The sequence below is a fragment of the Coregonus clupeaformis genome, chromosome 2, assembly GCF_020615455.1.
Source record: "Coregonus clupeaformis isolate EN_2021a chromosome 2, ASM2061545v1, whole genome shotgun sequence".
NCBI classification, from domain to species: domain Eukaryota; kingdom Metazoa; phylum Chordata; class Actinopteri; order Salmoniformes; family Salmonidae; genus Coregonus; species Coregonus clupeaformis.
In genome coordinates this window covers 36,431,147-36,450,061 of record NC_059193.1, presented here as the reverse complement: position 1 = coordinate 36,450,061, position 18,915 = coordinate 36,431,147, and the positions used below count along the sequence as shown (strand labels likewise).

Genomic DNA, 18,915 nt, shown 5'->3' with positions numbered 1-18,915 from the left:
CCTCGAATCAAAGCTGCTCTCCCATCTCTCCATCACCTCTCTCTCTCTCTCTCTCTCTCCTCTCTCTCTCTCTCTACTTTGATTCCTTCATTAGAAGGCCTCCCTATTTCTCTTTAAAGAATCCATTCTATCTACTGTCACTATCTACTGTTAGTCTCTACTGAGAGTTTATATCCCTGTGGAGGAGAGCAGAGAAGGAGGATAGGGTTAGTGCGAGGCCATGGTCAGGGCAGGGGTGTGTGTGAGTGTTGGTAGCCGTCTGGTCCTCCTGTAGCTTTCAGTTTTAGGACGGGTCCTTCTCCACGTCACCCCACCTCAGCGGACCTCTCCGCTCTAGATACGGACCCAAAACGTACTTTACAATAGAGCAAAAAATATATACAATTAAGTGCCTTCCTACCTGATTCCACTTTCTCACTACTCTGCTCCTTCCCACCTGTCCTCTCTCTCTATGGACTGTAACTGGCCCCTGCATCCCCCGCCACAGTTGAGCAGATTGTGTCTGTATTCCACGCTGCTTCCAAACAAAAGGCATGGGACCATTTCTCCAAAGCTCAACGCAAGAACCTGGACGTGTGGCGCAAGCAAGCAGAGGTTGGTACTTTACTTTTTCACAATTATTCACATCTTCTATTAATTTTGTGAAGTATAGTCTAAATATGACTTTGTTGTTTATGTGAGCATCCTCACTCCCTCCCTTCAACTACTTGAACTACTTGAGTTTATGGTGTTGTCTTAAGGGTATTAAAGCAAACACCAACTTCAGAATTAGGCTCAACACTAGCCTAAGTCTTAGCTTGTACTAGCCTAAGGAGTAAGGTAAATGCTAGAGCTAGCCTTACAAACACTATGGCCTAGGAGCTGGCCTAATGCCCTGTATGCTTGGAAAGTGGCTACGTCACAAATGTCAAAATGCAAACATTAGTGCCATTACCATTTAAACCTACCAGTTTTCAATCCAGCACACATTTGCTATCAAAGAGAGGTGCGGTAGCTAACTAGCTGTAAATAGTGAATTAATTTTGCCCACATTTATCCAAGTTAGTTAGCTAGCCAAAGTTATATAATGTTAGCAACCGCCCCTATATTCTTTTACTAGCTACAGGGTCAATAACATGTCTCCAAAAATGATGATGTATCTCCAGTTGTGTTTACAATCCACGCAATTCACTTTCCAAGTGTATTATTTTACTATCAATTTAATAAACACTGGCCTAAGCGCTAGGCTGAATGCTAGGCTACACCCAGGCTCTCTATTTAGTTGAGTCCCAGAGTAGGAGCTCTGGTCAGGCCCAGGTCCAGGCTACTCACCCCTTTCTCCTCTGAAGGGAGTCCAGCCCAGTGAGTGCTCAGTCTCACTGCCAGGAACAGGTAACTGTAGACTCACCCTTTAACTCAACTAGAGTACCGTGGTCCAGTATCTACTGTATGCACATAACACAACACACCACTCTAAGCTCACTCTCTCATTACTGACTGTGCTTTTGTCAAATAGTAAGCAAATAACCAATATTCTGTTCAGTGCAAAATTGAGGTCATCCATCTTGAGATACATGGGTTAATGAATTAATGAATTAAAGGGATATTAACTAATGAAACCTGACAAGATTTGTTCTCTGTATTTTGTTAGTTATTTTCCATCTGACAAACGCCACATTAATTACTTCAGTTTGCCTGTGAGAGTGAGTAGGTATTCTGTAAAATTAGGAGAATTTTAATGTGTTGCCTGTTCAGACCATCTCTTTAATGGAGGGTGTTCCACTGCTGTGGCACTGCTGTTATTTTAGGCCCAAACGGTTAAGTTTGATCTGGGTAGAAATCTCTGATGGCGTCAGTGTGTAAACAGCATATGTTGTGTGTAATTAACAGCCTAACCTCTGTCTCACAGCACAGCAACACTGACACAGTCACCATGGATCACATGCTGGAGATGGTGTGTCGCCTAGTGCAGGAGATAGATTATAAGCTAGTGGAACAGATTCATTACAAACTCTTCATGCAGTTTGCCTGTGACAGTGATTAGGTGTTCTGTAAAGTGAGGAGAATTTGAATGTGTTCCCTATTCAAGCCATTTGTTACAGACAATCTAAACTGTGTGTGTGTGTGTGCGTGTGCGTGTGCATGCATGTATTGCAGTGTGTGTGTATAGACCCCTGATATCACTCCTTACTAAAAGAGACTGACAGCTTTTATTTTTCACAACATGGAATTGAAACATGCAACTCTAAACTGTTTGAATATTCACATATGAAAAGCACAGTTACATTACAGTACAATAATACAGTACAATCCCCTGCAGAGCTATGCAAATGCTAATGACACCGGGAATAGAACTCTGGAGAGTTAACAACTCATACTGAGAACTGGAACTACCTCTGAGTGTTTAGATACATATTAACACTATACTGTTGGATGTGAATATTCAGTTATTGTGATCCAGCAACCCTATTCCCTACAGAATCATAAACATGCTAATGCTGATACCTAAAACTGAGCTCTTAACACACATGCATCACCTTCTGTTGTAAGAGTAAATGGCTTAGGTGCGGCAGGTAGCCTAGCTGTTAAGCGCATTTGGCCAGTAACCGAAAGGTCGCTGGTCCGAATACCCGAGCCGACTAGGTGAAAATCTGTCGATGTGCCCTTGAGCAAGACACTTAACCCTAATTGCTCCTGTAAGTCACTCTGGATAAGACTGTCTGCTAAATGACTACACATTTCAATGTTAATGACGCAGGTTTACCCTGCCATATCCTACTGTCAATGGACATCTCTGTCGTCACCAGGGCCATTGTTTTACTGGACATAATTACTGTCGTCACCAGGGCCAATCTTCTATTGTTCTACTGATGTTGTCAGACATTGAGTCCCTCTGAGATATAGTCATTAGAGGAATATTAGAGCTCTATTCCCTCTCTCTTATTTTCAGGGAGTTTATTTATATTGGCTTGAAAGTCAATGTCTTTCGATGCTGTGTGCGTGCGTGTATGTGTGTGGAACAGAACAGTAAACCTGAGCCACTGGGCGCACCATGTCATTTCAACATGGAAATGTGGGCAATATTTAGTTGAGATGTTGATCAATGAGATTTTAACCCCAATGTCAGATATTTTGTATTTATACAACTTAATTTGTTAAGTGTGCTTGGTACAGGTCTAGGAACAGCTTTCCTTCAAGCAGTGTGTAAGTGAGTGCCAAAGAAAGGCTTAATCCAGCCAGGCTACTCAGGAGTGTGTTCATGAGGAACATTCAGTCATAATCCTGTTTTGTTATGTTGTTTTCTTTCCCTCCAGGAGATCAGAAATATGCAGAATGAAGAGCTGATGGGGATCAGACGAGAGGAGGAAATGGAGATGTCTGACGATGACATGGAGGATACACACGACCATGACGAATCAGGTACACACACACACACTACACATCCACACACGCTCCTGACAGGAAGGACACTGACAACATACACACTTTTTGGATATGGTTGCTGTGTTTTCTCTCCAGTTAAAAAAATATATATGTGGCTCAGCTCTATATCTCAGTGTTGGTAATGAGGTGTTTTTTGAATTCCTCTCCAGCCTCAGTGTGAACATACACACACAATGTGAATGGAGTCGGAACTTTAGAAAGGAAACAGTCACCAGCTCATTCACTCTCTAAATGGACAAATTAAGTTGGAGAGGATACCATGCAGAGACAGTATAATGGGCTTCTCCAGTTTGTGTTTATGAGAGAGATTGCACACAGTTGGTAGACACTCTAACGCTCTAGTTGGTAGCTACTGCAGGCAATAGATGTTCCGAGTTGAGATATGATGTCAATCAATAATACGTTAGACTTATTCTAAAATTGATTAAATAATTATTTTCCCTCTTCAATCTACACACAATACCCCATAATGATGAAGAGAAAACAAGTTCTTAGAAATGTTTGCAAATGTATTAAAAATTAAAAACAGAAATATCGTATCTACATAAGTATTCAGACCCTTTGCTATGAAACTCGAAATTGAACATCCTTGAGATTTTTCTACAACTTGATTGGAGTCCACCTGCGGTAAATTCAAATGAGTGGACATGATTTGGAAAGGCACACACCTGTCTATTTAAGGTCCCACAGTTGACAATGCATGACAGAGCAAAAACCAAGCCATGAGGTCGAAGGAATTGTCCGTAGCGCTCTGAGACAGGATTGTGTCGAGGCACAGATCTGGGGAAGGGTACCAAAAAATGTGTGCAGCATTGAAGGTCTCCAAGAACACAGTGGACTCCATCATTCTTAAATGGAAGAAGTTTGGAATCACCAAGACTTTTCCTAGAGCTGGCCGCCCGGCCAAACTGAGCAATCAGGGGAGAAGGGCCTTGGTCAGGGAGGTGACCAAGAACCCGGTGGACACTCTGACAGAGCTCCAGACTTCCTCTGTGGTGATGGGAGAACCTTCCAGATGGACAACCATCTCTGCAGCACTCCACCAATAAGGCCTTTATGGTAGAGTGGCCAGATGGAAGCCACTCCTCAGTAAAAGGCACATGACAGCCAGCTTGGAGTTTGCCAAAAGGCACCTGAAGGACTCTTTGGCCTGAATGCGAAGTGTCACGTCTGGAGGAAACCTGGCACCATCCCTACGGTGAAGCATGGTGGTGGCAGCATCATGCTGTGGGGCTTTTTCAGCGGCAGGGACTGGGAGACTAGTCAGGATCGAGGGAAAGATGAACGGCAAAGTACAGAGAGATCCTTAATGAAAACCTGCTCCAGAGCTCTCAGGACCTCAGACTGGGGCGAGGTTTCACCTTCCAACAGGACAATGACCCTAAGCACACAGCCAAGACAATGCAGGATTGGCTTTGGGACAAGGCTCTGAATGTCCTTGAGTGGCCCAGCCAGAGCTCGGACTTGAACCCGATGGAACATCTCTGGAGAGACCTGAAAATACCTTTGCAGCGACACTCCCCATCCAACCTGACAGAGCTTGAGAGGATCTGCAGAGAAGAATGGGAGAAACTCCCCAAATACAGGTGTGCCAAGCTTGTGTTGTCATACATTTTACATTTTTGTCATTTATCAGACACTCTTATCCAGAGCGACTTACAGTTTAGTGAGTGCATACATTTTTCATACCCAAGAAGACTCAAGGCTGTAATCGCTGCAAAAGGTGCTTCAACAAAGTCCTGAGTAAAGGGTCTGAATACTTATGTAAATGTGATATTTCCGGGGTTTTTTAAAATATATATTTGTTTAAAAAGTCAAGGGGTCTGAATACTTTCCTAATGCACTGTGTGTGTATATATATACAGTGGAGAAAAAAAGTATTTAGTCAGCCACCAATTGTGCAAGTTCTCCCACTTAAAAAGATGAGAGAGGCCTGTAATTTTCATCATAGGTACACGTCAACTATAACAGACAAAATGAGAAAAAAAAATCCAGAAAATCACATTGTAGGATTTTTTATTAATTTATTTGCAAATTATGGTGGAAAATAAGTATTTGGTCAATAACAAAAGTTTCTCAATACTTTGTTATATACCCTTTGTTGGCAATGACACAGGTCAAACGTTTTCTGTAAGTCTTCACAAGGTTTTCACACACTGTTGCTGGTATTTTGGCCCATTCCTCCATGCAGATCTCCTCTAGAGCAGTGATGTTTTGGGGCTGTCGCTGGGCAACACAGACTTTCAACTCCCTCCAAAGATTTTCTATGGGGTTGAGATCTGGAGACTGGCTAGGCCACTCCAGGACCTTGAAATGCTTTTTACGAAGCCTCTCCTTCGTTGCCCGGGCGGTGTGTTTGGGATCATTGTCATGCTGAAAGACCCAGCCACGTTTCATCTTCAATGCCCTTGCTGATGGAAGGAGGTTTTCACTCAAAATCTCACGATACATGGCCCCATTCATTCTTTCCTTTACACAGATTAGTCGTCCTGGTCCCTTTGCAGAAAAACAGCCCCAAAGCATGATGTTTCCACCCCCATGCTTCACAGTAGGTATGGTGTTCTTTGGATGCAACTCAGCATTCTTTGTCCTCCAAACACGACGAGTTGAGTTTTTACCAAAAATATATTTTGGTTTCATCTGACATTCTCCCAATCCTCTTCTGGATCATCCAAATGCACTCTAGCAAACTTCAGACGGGCCTGGACATGTACTGGCTTAAGCAGGGGGACACGTCTGGCACTGCAGGATTTGTGTCCCTGGCGGCGTAGTGTGTTACTGATGGTAGGCTTTGTCACTTCGGTCCCAGCTCTCTGCAGGTCATTCACTAGGTCCCCCCGTGTGGTTCTGGGATTTTTGCTCACCATTCTTGTGATCATTTTGACCCCACGGGGTGAGATCTTGCGTGGAGCCCCAGATCGAGGGAGATTATCAGTGGTCTTGTATGTCTTCCATTTCCTAATAATTGCTCCCACAGTTGATTTCTTCAAACCAAGCTGCTTACCTAATGCAGATTCAGTCTTCCCAGCCTGGTGCAGGTCTACAATTGTGTTTCTGGTGTCCTTTGACAGCTGTTTGGTCTTGGCCGTAGTGGAGTTTGGAGAGTGACTGTTTGAGGTTGTGGACATGTGTCTTTTATACTGATAACAAGTTCAAACAGGTGCCATTAATACAGGTAACGAGTGGAGGACAGAGGAGCCTCTTAAAGAAGAAGTTACAGGTCTGTGAGAGCCAGAAATCTTGCTTGTTTGTAGGTGACCAAATACTTATTTTCCACCATAATTTGCAAATAAATTCATTAAAAATCCTATAATGTGATTTTCTGGATTTTTTTTCCTCATTTTGTCTGTCATAGTTGACGTGTACCTATGATGAAAATTACAGGCCTCTCTCATCTTTTTAAGTGGGAGAACTTGCACAATTGGTGGCTGACTAAATACTTTTTTTCCCCACTGTATATACAGTACCAGTCAAGAGTTTGGACACACCTTCTCATTCCAGGGTTTTTCTGTAGAATAATAGTGAAGACATCAAAACTATGAAGTAACACATATGGAATAATGTACTAACCAAAAAAGTGTTAAACAAATCAAAATATATTCATATTTGAGATTCTTCAAATTGCCACCCTTTGCCTTGATGACAGCTTTGCACACTCTTGGCATTCTCTCAACCAGCTTCAGCTGGAATGCTTTTCCAACAGTCTTGCAGGAGTTCCCACATATGCTGAGCACTTGTTGGCTGCTTTTCCTTCACTCTGCGGTCTGACTCATCCCAAACCATCTCAATTGGGTTGAGGTCAGGGGATTGTGGAGGCCAGGTCATCTGATACAGCACTCCATCACTCTCCTTCTTGGTAAAATAGCCCTTACACAGCCTGGAGGTATGTTGGGTCATTGTCCTGTTGAAAAACAAAAGATAGTCCCACTAAGCCCAAACCAGATGGGTTGGCGTATCACTGCAGAATGCTGTGGTACCCATGCTGGTTAAGTATGCCTTGAATTCTGAATAAATCACAGACAGTGTCACCAGCAAAGCATCCCCACACCATAACACCTCCTCCTCCATGCTTTACGGTGGGAAATACACATGCGGAGATCATCTTTTCACTCACAAAGTCACGGCGGTTGGAACGAAAAATCTCAAATTTGGACTCAAATTTAGACATATTTCCACCAGTCTAATGTCAATTGCTCGCGTTTCTTGGCCCAAGCAAGTCTCTTCTCATTATTGGTGTCCTATAGTAGATGTCTTCACTATTATTCTACAATGTAAAAAATAGGAAAGATGAAGAAAAACCCTTGAATGAGTAGGTGTGTCCAAACATTTGAATGGTAGTATGTGTAAAATCAGGTAGGCTGGTGATTAAGTGAAGTGCATTTTTTCCATTGCAGGAAGTAGATAGGATTTAAGTAAGACGTTAAAATAGGTGTGAACAACATTGTTAAAATACAAATAATTAAATAAATTGAATGATTGTAAATGAACTTGAGCAAGAATGGGAGAATGTCGTAGTAAGATAGACAAGAAAAGACACCGACTTTTTCAGTTGAAGAAAAATATTAAAATAATGTCTGTGAGGAAAGGGGAAGGAAAACTGAACTCTTAGGACACGAAGCCTGAAGACTACTGAACGAATAATTGCATAATAAGATTAAAATCTGGACAATAATATATAGAAATGTGTTATTAAGCTGATTTAGATTTGGATAATAAGTTTAGATATATAACGTTATTTTTGGGTTCCGTATCATAGTAATATTACGAGGTATTATTAAGTGCAGGATGTTATTTTAGAAAGTAGCGGAAAGTCTATAGTTTGTGGGAGGCTAGAGAACCGTTGAGGATACATGTGGCGCAGTATTCCCATGACCTGCCGGGCAGCGTCCAGGAAACCAACGTTTTTGGGTTCCGTTGGGAGTATGTTTGCAGAGCTGCTTTGTGGCGAGGGAGAGTTGTTGAAAACGCACATGGAGTGGTTGATGTGAGTACCTAAGATTTATGACGTTATACAGTACCAGTCAAAATTTTGGACACACCTACTCATTCAAGGGTTTTTCTTTATTTTTATTGATTTGTTTAACACTTTTTTGGTTACTTCATGATTCCATATGTGTTATTTCATAGTTTTGATGTCTTCACTATTATTCTACAATGTAGAAAATAGTAAAAAAAAAAATTAAAAAATAACTTGAATGAGTAGGTGTGTCCAGTCTCTCTCTATTTATCTGTCTCTGTTCGGAATGACGTATCCATTCCGCTGACGCTCCCAGCCAGGCGGGGATCTGATCTGCGCCATCTAGTGGAGTGTGGCTTTCCCAGCTGCATCTAATGCAACTCCCGTGCACGGTTAACCTGGATTTCCCCGGGAATAATCAGCAAAATGAAGATTATCATCCCATCCTCGTCGCCAAATTGTCGTGGAAGTATTCTAATCAAAAGAGAGAGACTTTTGGATTTCTTTAAACAATCAATCTTTATTATCGATTAAGAATTGCAATAATGAGACTGTTCTCATTGTATAGAAACCAGGGTTTGGCCCCCTAGACAAGGTTCTTCTTATCAGCTATTTATAACAGATCTCATCCGTGGTACCTTACACACACAGACACCAATTCAGTCTATGAAATGCAGGCTCAGTCTGACCGGAGACATCTCCCTCACGTGCACCACTAATCATAGAATGGAATGTGGCTGTTGGTTTTATCACTTAGCCATCACTTAATCAGTATTAAAACATAATATCGTAATTTTGTACCATAGTCCCCTCCACACACCCTCTCATTACATCACACACTTCCCCTCAGACACACCCTCTCATTACATTCCACACGTCTCCTCAGACAAACTCTCTCACAAGGCTCAAAACTGCAACCAAAACACTAACATTTTGCGACCCTTTGACTTGGCAGTGCGACACCAATTTTTTATTGGTCGCTAGGGTGCCAGTGGAAAAAAAAAATGTGCTGGTCACGTTCGTTTTTGGTGCGCAATTATTATCAATATTTATTCAAACAGCAATTGGTATGCAACAATGGGTATTAGTGTTGAATAGCGGGAACCGGGTTACTGAGATCTACCATATTTCCCGCCAAAACCACTACCTTTTCCTGCGAGAAACCAGCAAATAATAATAAATAATTTATATGAACAGCATGACGTGAAATGGAACTGTTAAATTATACTGAAAATAAATAAACGTAACATGTAAAGTATTGGTCCCATGTTTCATGAGCTGAAATAAAAGATCCCAGAAATTTTCATAGGCAAAAAAAGCTTATTTCTCTCATATTTTGCACACAAATTTGTTTACATCCCTGTTAGTGAGCATTTCTCCTTTGGTAAGATAATCCACCTGACAGGTGTGACATATCAATAACCTCATTAAACAGCATGATCATTACACAGGTGCAGCTTGTGCTGGGGACAATAAATTGCCGCTCTAAAATGTACAGTTTTGTCACACAACACAATGCCACATATGTCTCAAGTTGAGGGAGCGTGCAATTGGCATGCTGACTGCAGGAATGTCCACCAGAGCTGTAGCCAGAGAATTTAATGTTCATTTCTCTACCATAAGCCGCCTCCAACGTCGTTTTAGGGAATTTGGCAGTACATCTAACCGGCCTCACAACCGCAGACCACGTGTAACCAGGACCTCCACATCTGGCTTCTTCACCTGCGGGATCATCTGAGACCAGCCACACGGTCTGTTGAAACTGAGGAGTATTTCTGTCTGTAATAAAGCCCTTTTGTGGGGAAAAACTCATTCTGATTGGCTGGGTCTGGCTCCCCAGTGGGTGGGTCTGGCTCCCAGGTGCAACAATCGTTGAAATTGTTGCATGTTGCGTTTATATTTTTGTTCAGTATATATGCGATGTCTAAATCTTGCTTCTCTATGGCCTTCTCTCTGCTATCTGCATGATCAATTGTCAACGTTCAGGGTGGGGACAGACAGCGCATCTCAGTATGGAGCGCAGTTCAAAATGCATGTATCATCAAAATCACTTTTTTTCTTGTGACAGAAAAATGCTACAGTAATATAACGACTGAATGCGTGTCTAATTTACACAGGGGTCACCTTATTTTTTAATTGTAAAGATTTTTTGTATTATTGCAGCTGCAGCCTATCACTTGAATATCGTTGCTTGCAATCAGTGCGCACGCGAGCACTCTATTGCAGTCTCTCTCTCTCAATCAATTCCATTCAAATTGCATACAAAATAGATAATCCTGTTCAAGACTGATGTATATGCATCTTATTCTAGTTCTATATTATTCAAGCATGTCATTACAATGATGAAGATAAGGACCAAAACTTATTTCATTTAACTGTTGAAAGCGAGGAAGGAATGAAGCAACAATAGAGAGAGAAAGAGGAGATAGGCAGGTCGCTTAAACATTAGGGGAAATATTATTAAAGGTATACACTGAGTGTACAAAACATTAGCTTGTTTGATTTATCTACCCAAGAGAATAGCTACATTTATGGGCATTTATGTTTTTATGTTGTGCGTAATGTGCGGTAGCCTGTATATCATATATGTATTGTATAATGGCACAATCATTTGGGCTTTTTTGGGCTTAGGCTCATAAAATGTACTTAATGTAGGGCTCATACAATGTATTTAATAGATGGCTCATCAGGCTCAGGTAGCATCAGGCTAGAGCTTTCATGCCGATCAAAGCTCTTATCAAATGTAAACATATTTATATGCTTTATATGCTTGAGAATGACACTTTCGGTTTGGGCGGGAAATGCCAGGTTACCCGGGAGAAAAGTGATTTCTTCTCTGAATGGAACATTTTGTAAAATACCAGGAAAATATTAAACCCTACTGGGTATGCAGACCAGGTATTAAAAAAGTTTGGTCCGAAGTCCTAGTTCTAGAATCTTTACGATGAACAATTCAGTCACCATGCACTGTTTGAATGAACATTTCTAAAGGCTTTCCCAAAAAACCTTTCCAATTAAATGTTGATTGCAAAGTAGGCCTACCTGGCAGAAAGATATTATGATGATTTCTATCAATCGCGGGGCATTTGTTTAGCAAACTCTGCCATCACATGAAACCTACACTGTACATTGTACAGTTCAAAAACACAGCTAGCCAAACACAATGGTCTCTTGCTAGGTGTGCAATTAAATTAAAGAGCAACAACACCATCCATTTTTTTTCGTGTTCCTGGACCTCAAAAGTGGTCTCCTGCTGTGGTTTAAGCATTGTTGTGGACTTAGAATATTATTAATGATTTTTTCATATAAAAAAAGTGTGATTTTGAGAGCGAAAACCTGAAAAAACTTGGAAACCTAGAAAATGGAATTTACCAAAATATAAATAAAATCGCTAACAATAACACAATTTTTGAGATTGCGTTTTTGAGATCCTCTCCAAACAATGAATGTCAAGTCCTGCAAAGGCATGCTAATTTAAAAGATGGCTAGTCATTATTAGCCTGGTTCTGTATGGAATGCAGCACCCTCTCATTACATCACACACGACCCCTCAGACAGCATTGGAGAACAAAGACTCATATCAAAGCCCAAAGGAACAGGGGCTGAGTAGTTCTAATCACACAGTCTCTCCTGTCTGTTCAATAGGACAAATTAGGATGTAATGAGTAGTTCTCATCACACTGTCTCAATATAGGACAGGTTGGGATTTCACGAGTAGTTCTCATCACACTGTCTCTCCTGTCTGTTCAATATAGGACAGGTTGGGATTTCACGAGTAGTTCTCATCACACTGTCTCTCCTGTCTGTTCAATATAGGACAGGTTAGGATTTAATGAGTAGTTCTAATCACACTGTCTCTCCTGTCTGTTCAATATAGGACAGGTTAGGATTTAATTAGTAGTTCTAATCACACTGTCTCTCCTGACTGTTCAATATAGGACAGGTTAGGATTTAATTAGTAGTTCTAATCACACTGTCTCTCCTGACTGTTCAATATAGGACAGGTTAGGATTTAATTAGTAGTTCTCATCACTGTCTCTCCTGACTGTTCAATATAGGACAGGTTAGGATTTAATTATTAGTTCTAATCACACTGTCTCTCCTGACTGTTCAATATAGGACAGGTTAGGATTTAATTAGTAGTTCTAATCACACTGTCTCTCCTGACTGTTCAATAGGACAGGTTGGGATTTCAAAGCCTCTCCAGTAGAGCTACAGTATGTCCTCAGATCATCAGTACATACATTTGAAGGCTCTCTATACTATGTGTTGATTTCTCTATGTCTTTGGCTCTCCTATATCGTGTGTGTGTTTTTGGTTATACTATCCTTGTGGGGATCAGAAGTCCTCACAAGGATAATAAAACAAGGAACATTTGGACAAGTGGGGACATTTTGCCGGTCCCCATAAGGAAAAAAAGCTATTATAGGATTAGGGGCTAGGTTTAGGATTACAATTAGGGTTACAATTAGGGTTAGGTTTGGGGTTAAGGTTAGGGTTAAGGTTAGGTTAAGGCATTAGGTTTAGGGAAAATAGGATTTTGCATGGGAATCAACTGTTCGGTCCCCACAAGGATAGTAAAAAGTATGTGTGTGTGTGTGTGTATAGGCCCTGTGGCCCAGGCGGAAGCCCTAATGGAGGAAAATGGCTCTCTGCGCTGTCAGCTTGACGCCTACAGGAATGAGGTGGAGTTGCTGAAGCAGGAGCAGGGCAAGAACCAAGAACACACACCTCCACAACAGAGTGAAGAGGACGCCAGCAGGCAGCAACAACTAACCTTTCTACAACAGGCACTACAGGGCATGCAAAAGGTATTACTACTACAGCCTTACTGCACCCACGCGCATGCACATACACATGCAATTTTGTTGAATAGAATCTAATACATTCTCTGGGGCTCCTCAAGGATGCAGATTGAAAAAGAGAGGCTATCTGAAATCTGGTCACTGTCATACATGCTCTAGATACCAATACCCATATACAGAGAATCATAGAAAGAGAGAGGCACTCTAGAATCTGATCACACTGCTGTCCTAGATGCTGTATAGAAAGCAATACCAGCAGGATGGGTATTCTAATAAAATCTCCCCCTCAGAGAAAACAAACATCATACTGTTGGTAAGATAAACAACCCTCAGAGGCAAGAAATGTGTTGCTCCCATCAGTTGCTGGGTCACGGTGTTAGTTAATATCATGAAAAATCAAGCATTTGCGCAAAAATAACGTGTTATGTTGTCCCGCTTATTTGAATAGACAGATGGTTATTACATTTCCAAAACAGAAGTTTGAACATTTCAAATAAAATCTTAAGATTATTGGTTGCGTACTTAGTTTAGCAGATGTTATAGCGGCTGCAGTGAAATGCTTATGTTATAGCTCCTAACAATGCAGTAAAATGTCAAACAAGTACACAAATAATTGAAATGTACAAATAAATTATAATACAAGAAATCTAAAACCTTGGGACAAATCCAATTAACTACCCAAATAGCACTGTAACAGTAATCAAAATGCAATCTATACGTACACCGGAATAATTTACAGAAGATATACTAAGAATGATATGTACAGCAGTAGATGCACTGAGTGTACAAAACATTAGGAACACCTTCCTAATATTGAGTTGCACCCCCTTTTGCCCTCAGAACAGCCTCAATTCATTGGGGCATGGACTCTACAAGGTGTCGAAAGTGTTCCACAGGGATGCTGGCCCATGTTGACTCCAATGCCTCCCACAGTTGACAAGTTGGCTGGATGTCCTTTGGGTGGTGGACCATTCTTAATACACACAGGAAACTGTTGAGTGTGAAAAACCCAGCAGCGTTGCAGTTCTTGACACACTCAAACTGGTGAACCTGGCACCTACTACCACCCGTTCAAACACACTTAAATATTTTGTCTTGCCCATTCACCCTCTGAAGAGCACACATACTGTACATAATCCATGTCTCAATTGTCTCAAGGATTGATTGAAGTGGATTGAACAGGTGATATCAATAAGGGATAATAGCTTTCACCTGGATTCACCTGGTCAGTCTATGTCATGGAAAGAGCAGGTGTTCTGTTATGATGAGTTCTCTCTGGCATCATATAATTCAGGATTTACATGGAGAGTTGATTCAAAGTATTTAATATTGCAGTACCGGGTTCACATAGCAAACAGCCCGTGAGTGGCCAATTGCTATCTGAACTCACTGAACAAAGGAAATATCTTAGTTTATATACTTGTTTGCAAGCTAATTCTATCCAACAGTTGCCAACCATTATTGAGTGTCACTCCTCAACACATATAGGATCGCCCTATATGGTATCGTGTTGCACCTTAGTCAGGATATTCCATCACGTGCTCCTTCTAAGATTAGCACCAGTGGCCCCACAGCTATCTTGGCCCGCATACCTTCTGGCACCCACCAGTGATAGACATAAATACAGTGGGGGAAAAAAGTATTTAGTCAGCCACCAATTGTGCAAGTTCTCCCACTTAAAAAGATGAGAGAGGCCTGTAATTTTCATCATAGGTACACGTCAACTATGACAGACAAAATGAGATTTTTTTTCTCCAGAAAATCACATTGTAGGATTTTTAATGAATTTATTTGCAAATTATGGTGGAAAATAAGTATTTGGTCAATAACAAAAGTTTCTCAATACTTTGTTATATACCCTTTGTTGGCAATGACACAGGTCAAACGTTTTCTGTAAGTCTTCACAAGGTTTTCACACACTGTTGCTGGTATTTTAGCCAATTCCTCCATGCAGATCTCCTCTACAGCAGTGATGTTTTGGGGCTGTCGCTGGGCAACACGGACTTTCAACTCCCTCCAAAGATTTTCTATGGGGTTGAGATCTGGAGACTGGCTAGGCCACTCCAGGACCTTGAAATGCTTCTTACGAAGCCCCTCCTTCGTTGCCCGGGCGGTGTGTTTGGGATCATTGTCATGCTGAAAGACCCAGCCACGTTTCATCTTCAATGCCCTTGCTGATGGAAGGAGGGTTTCACTCAAAATCTCACGATACATGGCCCCATTCATTCTTTCCTTTACACGGATCAGTCGTCCTGGTCCCTTTGCAGAAAAACAGCCCCAAAGCATGATGTTTCCAACCCCATGCTTCACAGTAGGTATGGTGTTCTTTGGATGCAACTCAGCATTCTTTGTCCTCCAAACACGACGAGTTGAGTTTTTACCAAAAAGTTATATTTTGGTTTCATCTGACCATATGACATTCTCCCAATCCTCTTCTGGATCATCCAAATGCACTCTAGCAAACTTCAGATGGGCCTGGACATGTACTGGCTTAAGCAGGGGGACACGTCTGGCACTGCAGGATTGGAGTCCCTGGTGGCGTAGTGTGTTACTGATGGTAGGCTTTGTTACTTTGGTCCCAGCTCTCTGCAGGTCATTCACTATGTCCCCCCGTGTGGTTCTGGGATTTTTGCTTGTGATCATTTTGACCCACAGGGTGAGATCTTGCGTGGAGCCCCAGATTGAGGGAGATTATAAGTGATCTTGTATGTCTTCCATTTCCTAATAATTGCTCCCACAGTTGATTTCTTCAAACCAAGCTGCTTAGCTATTGCAGATTCAGTCTTCCCAGCCTGGTGCAGGTCTACAATTTTGTTTCTGGTGTCCTTTGACAGCTCTTTGGTCTTGGCCATAGTGGAGTTTGGAGTGTGCCTGTTTGAGGTTGTGAACAGGTGTCTTTTATACTGATAACAAGTTCAAACAGGTGCCATTAATACAGGTAATGAGTGGAGGACAGAGGAGCCTCTTAAAGAATAAGTTACAGGTCTGTGAGAGCCAGAAATCGCACTTGTTTGTAGGTGACCAAATACTTATTTTCCACCTTAATTTGCAAATAAATTCATTAAAAATCATACAATGTGATTTTCTTGATTTTTTTCTTCTCAATTTGTCTGTCATAGTTGACGTATACCTATGATGTAAATTACAGGCCTCTCTCATCTTTTTAAGTGGGAGAACTTGCACAATTGGTGGCTGACTAAATACTTTTTTCACCCACTGTACATGGAATGTCCTCATCCTCCAAATCCTTATACAGCTCTAATCCTGTATAGAAGACGTAATATCAATCCCCCATTTTCATTCTTTTTCTGTTGTAAATAAAATTCCACAGATATAACATTACTTAAACCAAACAAACAAACATACAAATGAATTCCCAACCTCATGACATCATCCCAGAAAATACATTGATTCATGACAATTTCTCAGTTAAATCTCTAGCTGTAATCACTAATCCCATCCTGTATTTCTCTAATATTTCCCATAGCTTTAGTTAAATTCCCAAAACCTTCCCATTCTGATGGCAAATATGTACAACATGCAGCACCCCCTATAATCACATACATTCCCCCTTTGTCTACTGTAATATCATCCAATGGTATGTGATTATCAATTGCATATTGTTCAATGAGTGACATTTCAGACCCATTTGCTTGAAAACCCATGACTGTTAATAGGTACCATGTCCAACTCTGTTCAACCCTGACTCTGTTCCCATAATATACCTGAGGAGAGATACAAAGGATAACACTCTGGTTTCAGTCACTGATAAATCAGTGCAGCCTTGGACTAGTTTGGATTGAGGAATTCAATCCTAGATCAGATAAAAATAGCATAAACATTCTTATGTCACACACAACAAACCCCATGATAGGAACCAATTAAGTTCTTGCCTAGCAACAGAGATATGTACCACTCTAAAAATACACATCAATCCCCCCTCTTTGGGAATTAATAGTCCCATATCAATACCTCCAAATACTTCAAATATATATAGTGACTAATATGTGAATACAGTAACCTAATACTGAACATGTTCATGATATCAGGCACAATCCTTGCATTAACTTATATGTTTCAAACAGTAAGATTCAAAAATGCCTACTTGAAATAAATCATATAAGTGTAACCTAACACATTAAAATAATGTATCGCTGTTTTAACCATAATATCTATTTAAGACAGTTATCTCACAATTGTACAAGTAATACCAGTCATACTGAAAAGAGTTTCAACATCTTTAGTTACTAATATATACTAATGATTTACTTAAATCAATCAGTCATCTTATGAATCATAACCAAAACCAAATTAGTTATCTCAATCAAATTTAGAATTACAATTATTAGTGATTCACATTGGCCCTATCACTCAAAATTAAATCCCTCAACTTTATCACACATTACAACTGTCAGAATGTACACTTATATTAACATACAGTATAAATTTCCCTAATTCTAGTATGACCTTCCTCATCCTGAGAATAACTACAGATCATTATCTCAATGCATTCTTAGTACTATTAATTTAACAGTGTATATATCTCCCACATCAACCTCATATCCACACTACCAAATTTAGATAAATCCAAATGTATTATCGACACAGCTAACCAACCCCTTCCTTCACCGGCACTCAATCTTCTGGCGTCTCTTCATTATGTTCTTCAGACAGCTTCATAGTTAAAAATGAATGCCCATGACAATGTCCCAACTTCAACATCTCATCCGAGTCACCCCCATCTCTACCCCCCATTCTGTCTTGTCCATTTGCCAACCAGTATACCAACAACATGAGAAATGTTGTATTTGAACAGATCTCTCTCCATCCTCACTTCCCGTGGACTCCCGTCACACTCCCGTATTTTAAATTACCATCAACTCTGTATAATAAACTACCTTAAATTACTCATTCATGCCTCTTGGCTTTCCAGTGTGGGTGATCAATTCACACTAGAAAGTCAGGACAGAGTTCAGAGGTCATCCAAACCCTTCCAAGAAGTGTTCCATTCTATAGTATAAATTAATCATTAACAACAGTCAAAACATTTCATAAATGTTTTTTTATCCCAAGTGTACAGTAAGTCGTCATGACATTTCTTCTCAAAAGAAATCACATGTTTACCCAAAACTCACTCATAAAAGAAAAAAACGTAATAAAGCTCCATGTGTGTGCTCCTTTAAGACTTATCATCTTTGAGCCGTTAAAACCCCCTAAAATAAAAATAACAACCATATATAACCATTGTAATAGGTGGGTTGTGTGTGGTTATTTGAAAAACCCTATTGGAAAACAACAAACAAAAATAGCCAGTCCTTATTTAATTTGGTAGCTCCCTTTTACGACCTAATTATAATACTTTTTTTTTTTACTAACTGCTCCACTTATCCCACAGACGTTTGAAACATCCCAATGAGGGATAAGGAAATCCCCATTTTCCTGGAAGACAAAGTATACATTTCGTCAACATTCAATTATAATCAGCAATCCAAAAATATTAATTTCACACAAAACATGATGCAGATATACACCTTCCTACCTCACCTCAATAATAGTTTGTTTCAATCTCTCATAACTACTCCAGAAGGAGATTACATACAATCTCTCAAAATATGAAAAGCACTCAAGGTTCTTTGAGTTTACAATAAGTATTTTTAAATGATTACTCTTTATACCTCATTCCTTTTAAGTCTCACAATGATTATCACCTCCAAAATCCGCTTAATTTTA

At 40.5% G+C, this 18,915-nt stretch overlaps 1 protein-coding gene across 1 annotated transcript in view; it reads left to right on the top strand.

Annotated features, from left to right (window-relative positions):
- The window catches only part of LOC121534880 (ecto-NOX disulfide-thiol exchanger 2), a 454,166-nt gene that overhangs the window by 360,594 nt on the left and 74,657 nt on the right, over positions 1–18,915 (top strand). The window contains exons 8-10 of the mRNA XM_041841491.2: positions 488–594; positions 3,294–3,399; positions 12,989–13,191. Of these exons, the coding sequence (XP_041697425.1) occupies positions 488–594; positions 3,294–3,399; positions 12,989–13,191 (416 nt within the window). The remainder of the gene's footprint in view (positions 1–487; positions 595–3,293; positions 3,400–12,988; positions 13,192–18,915) is intronic.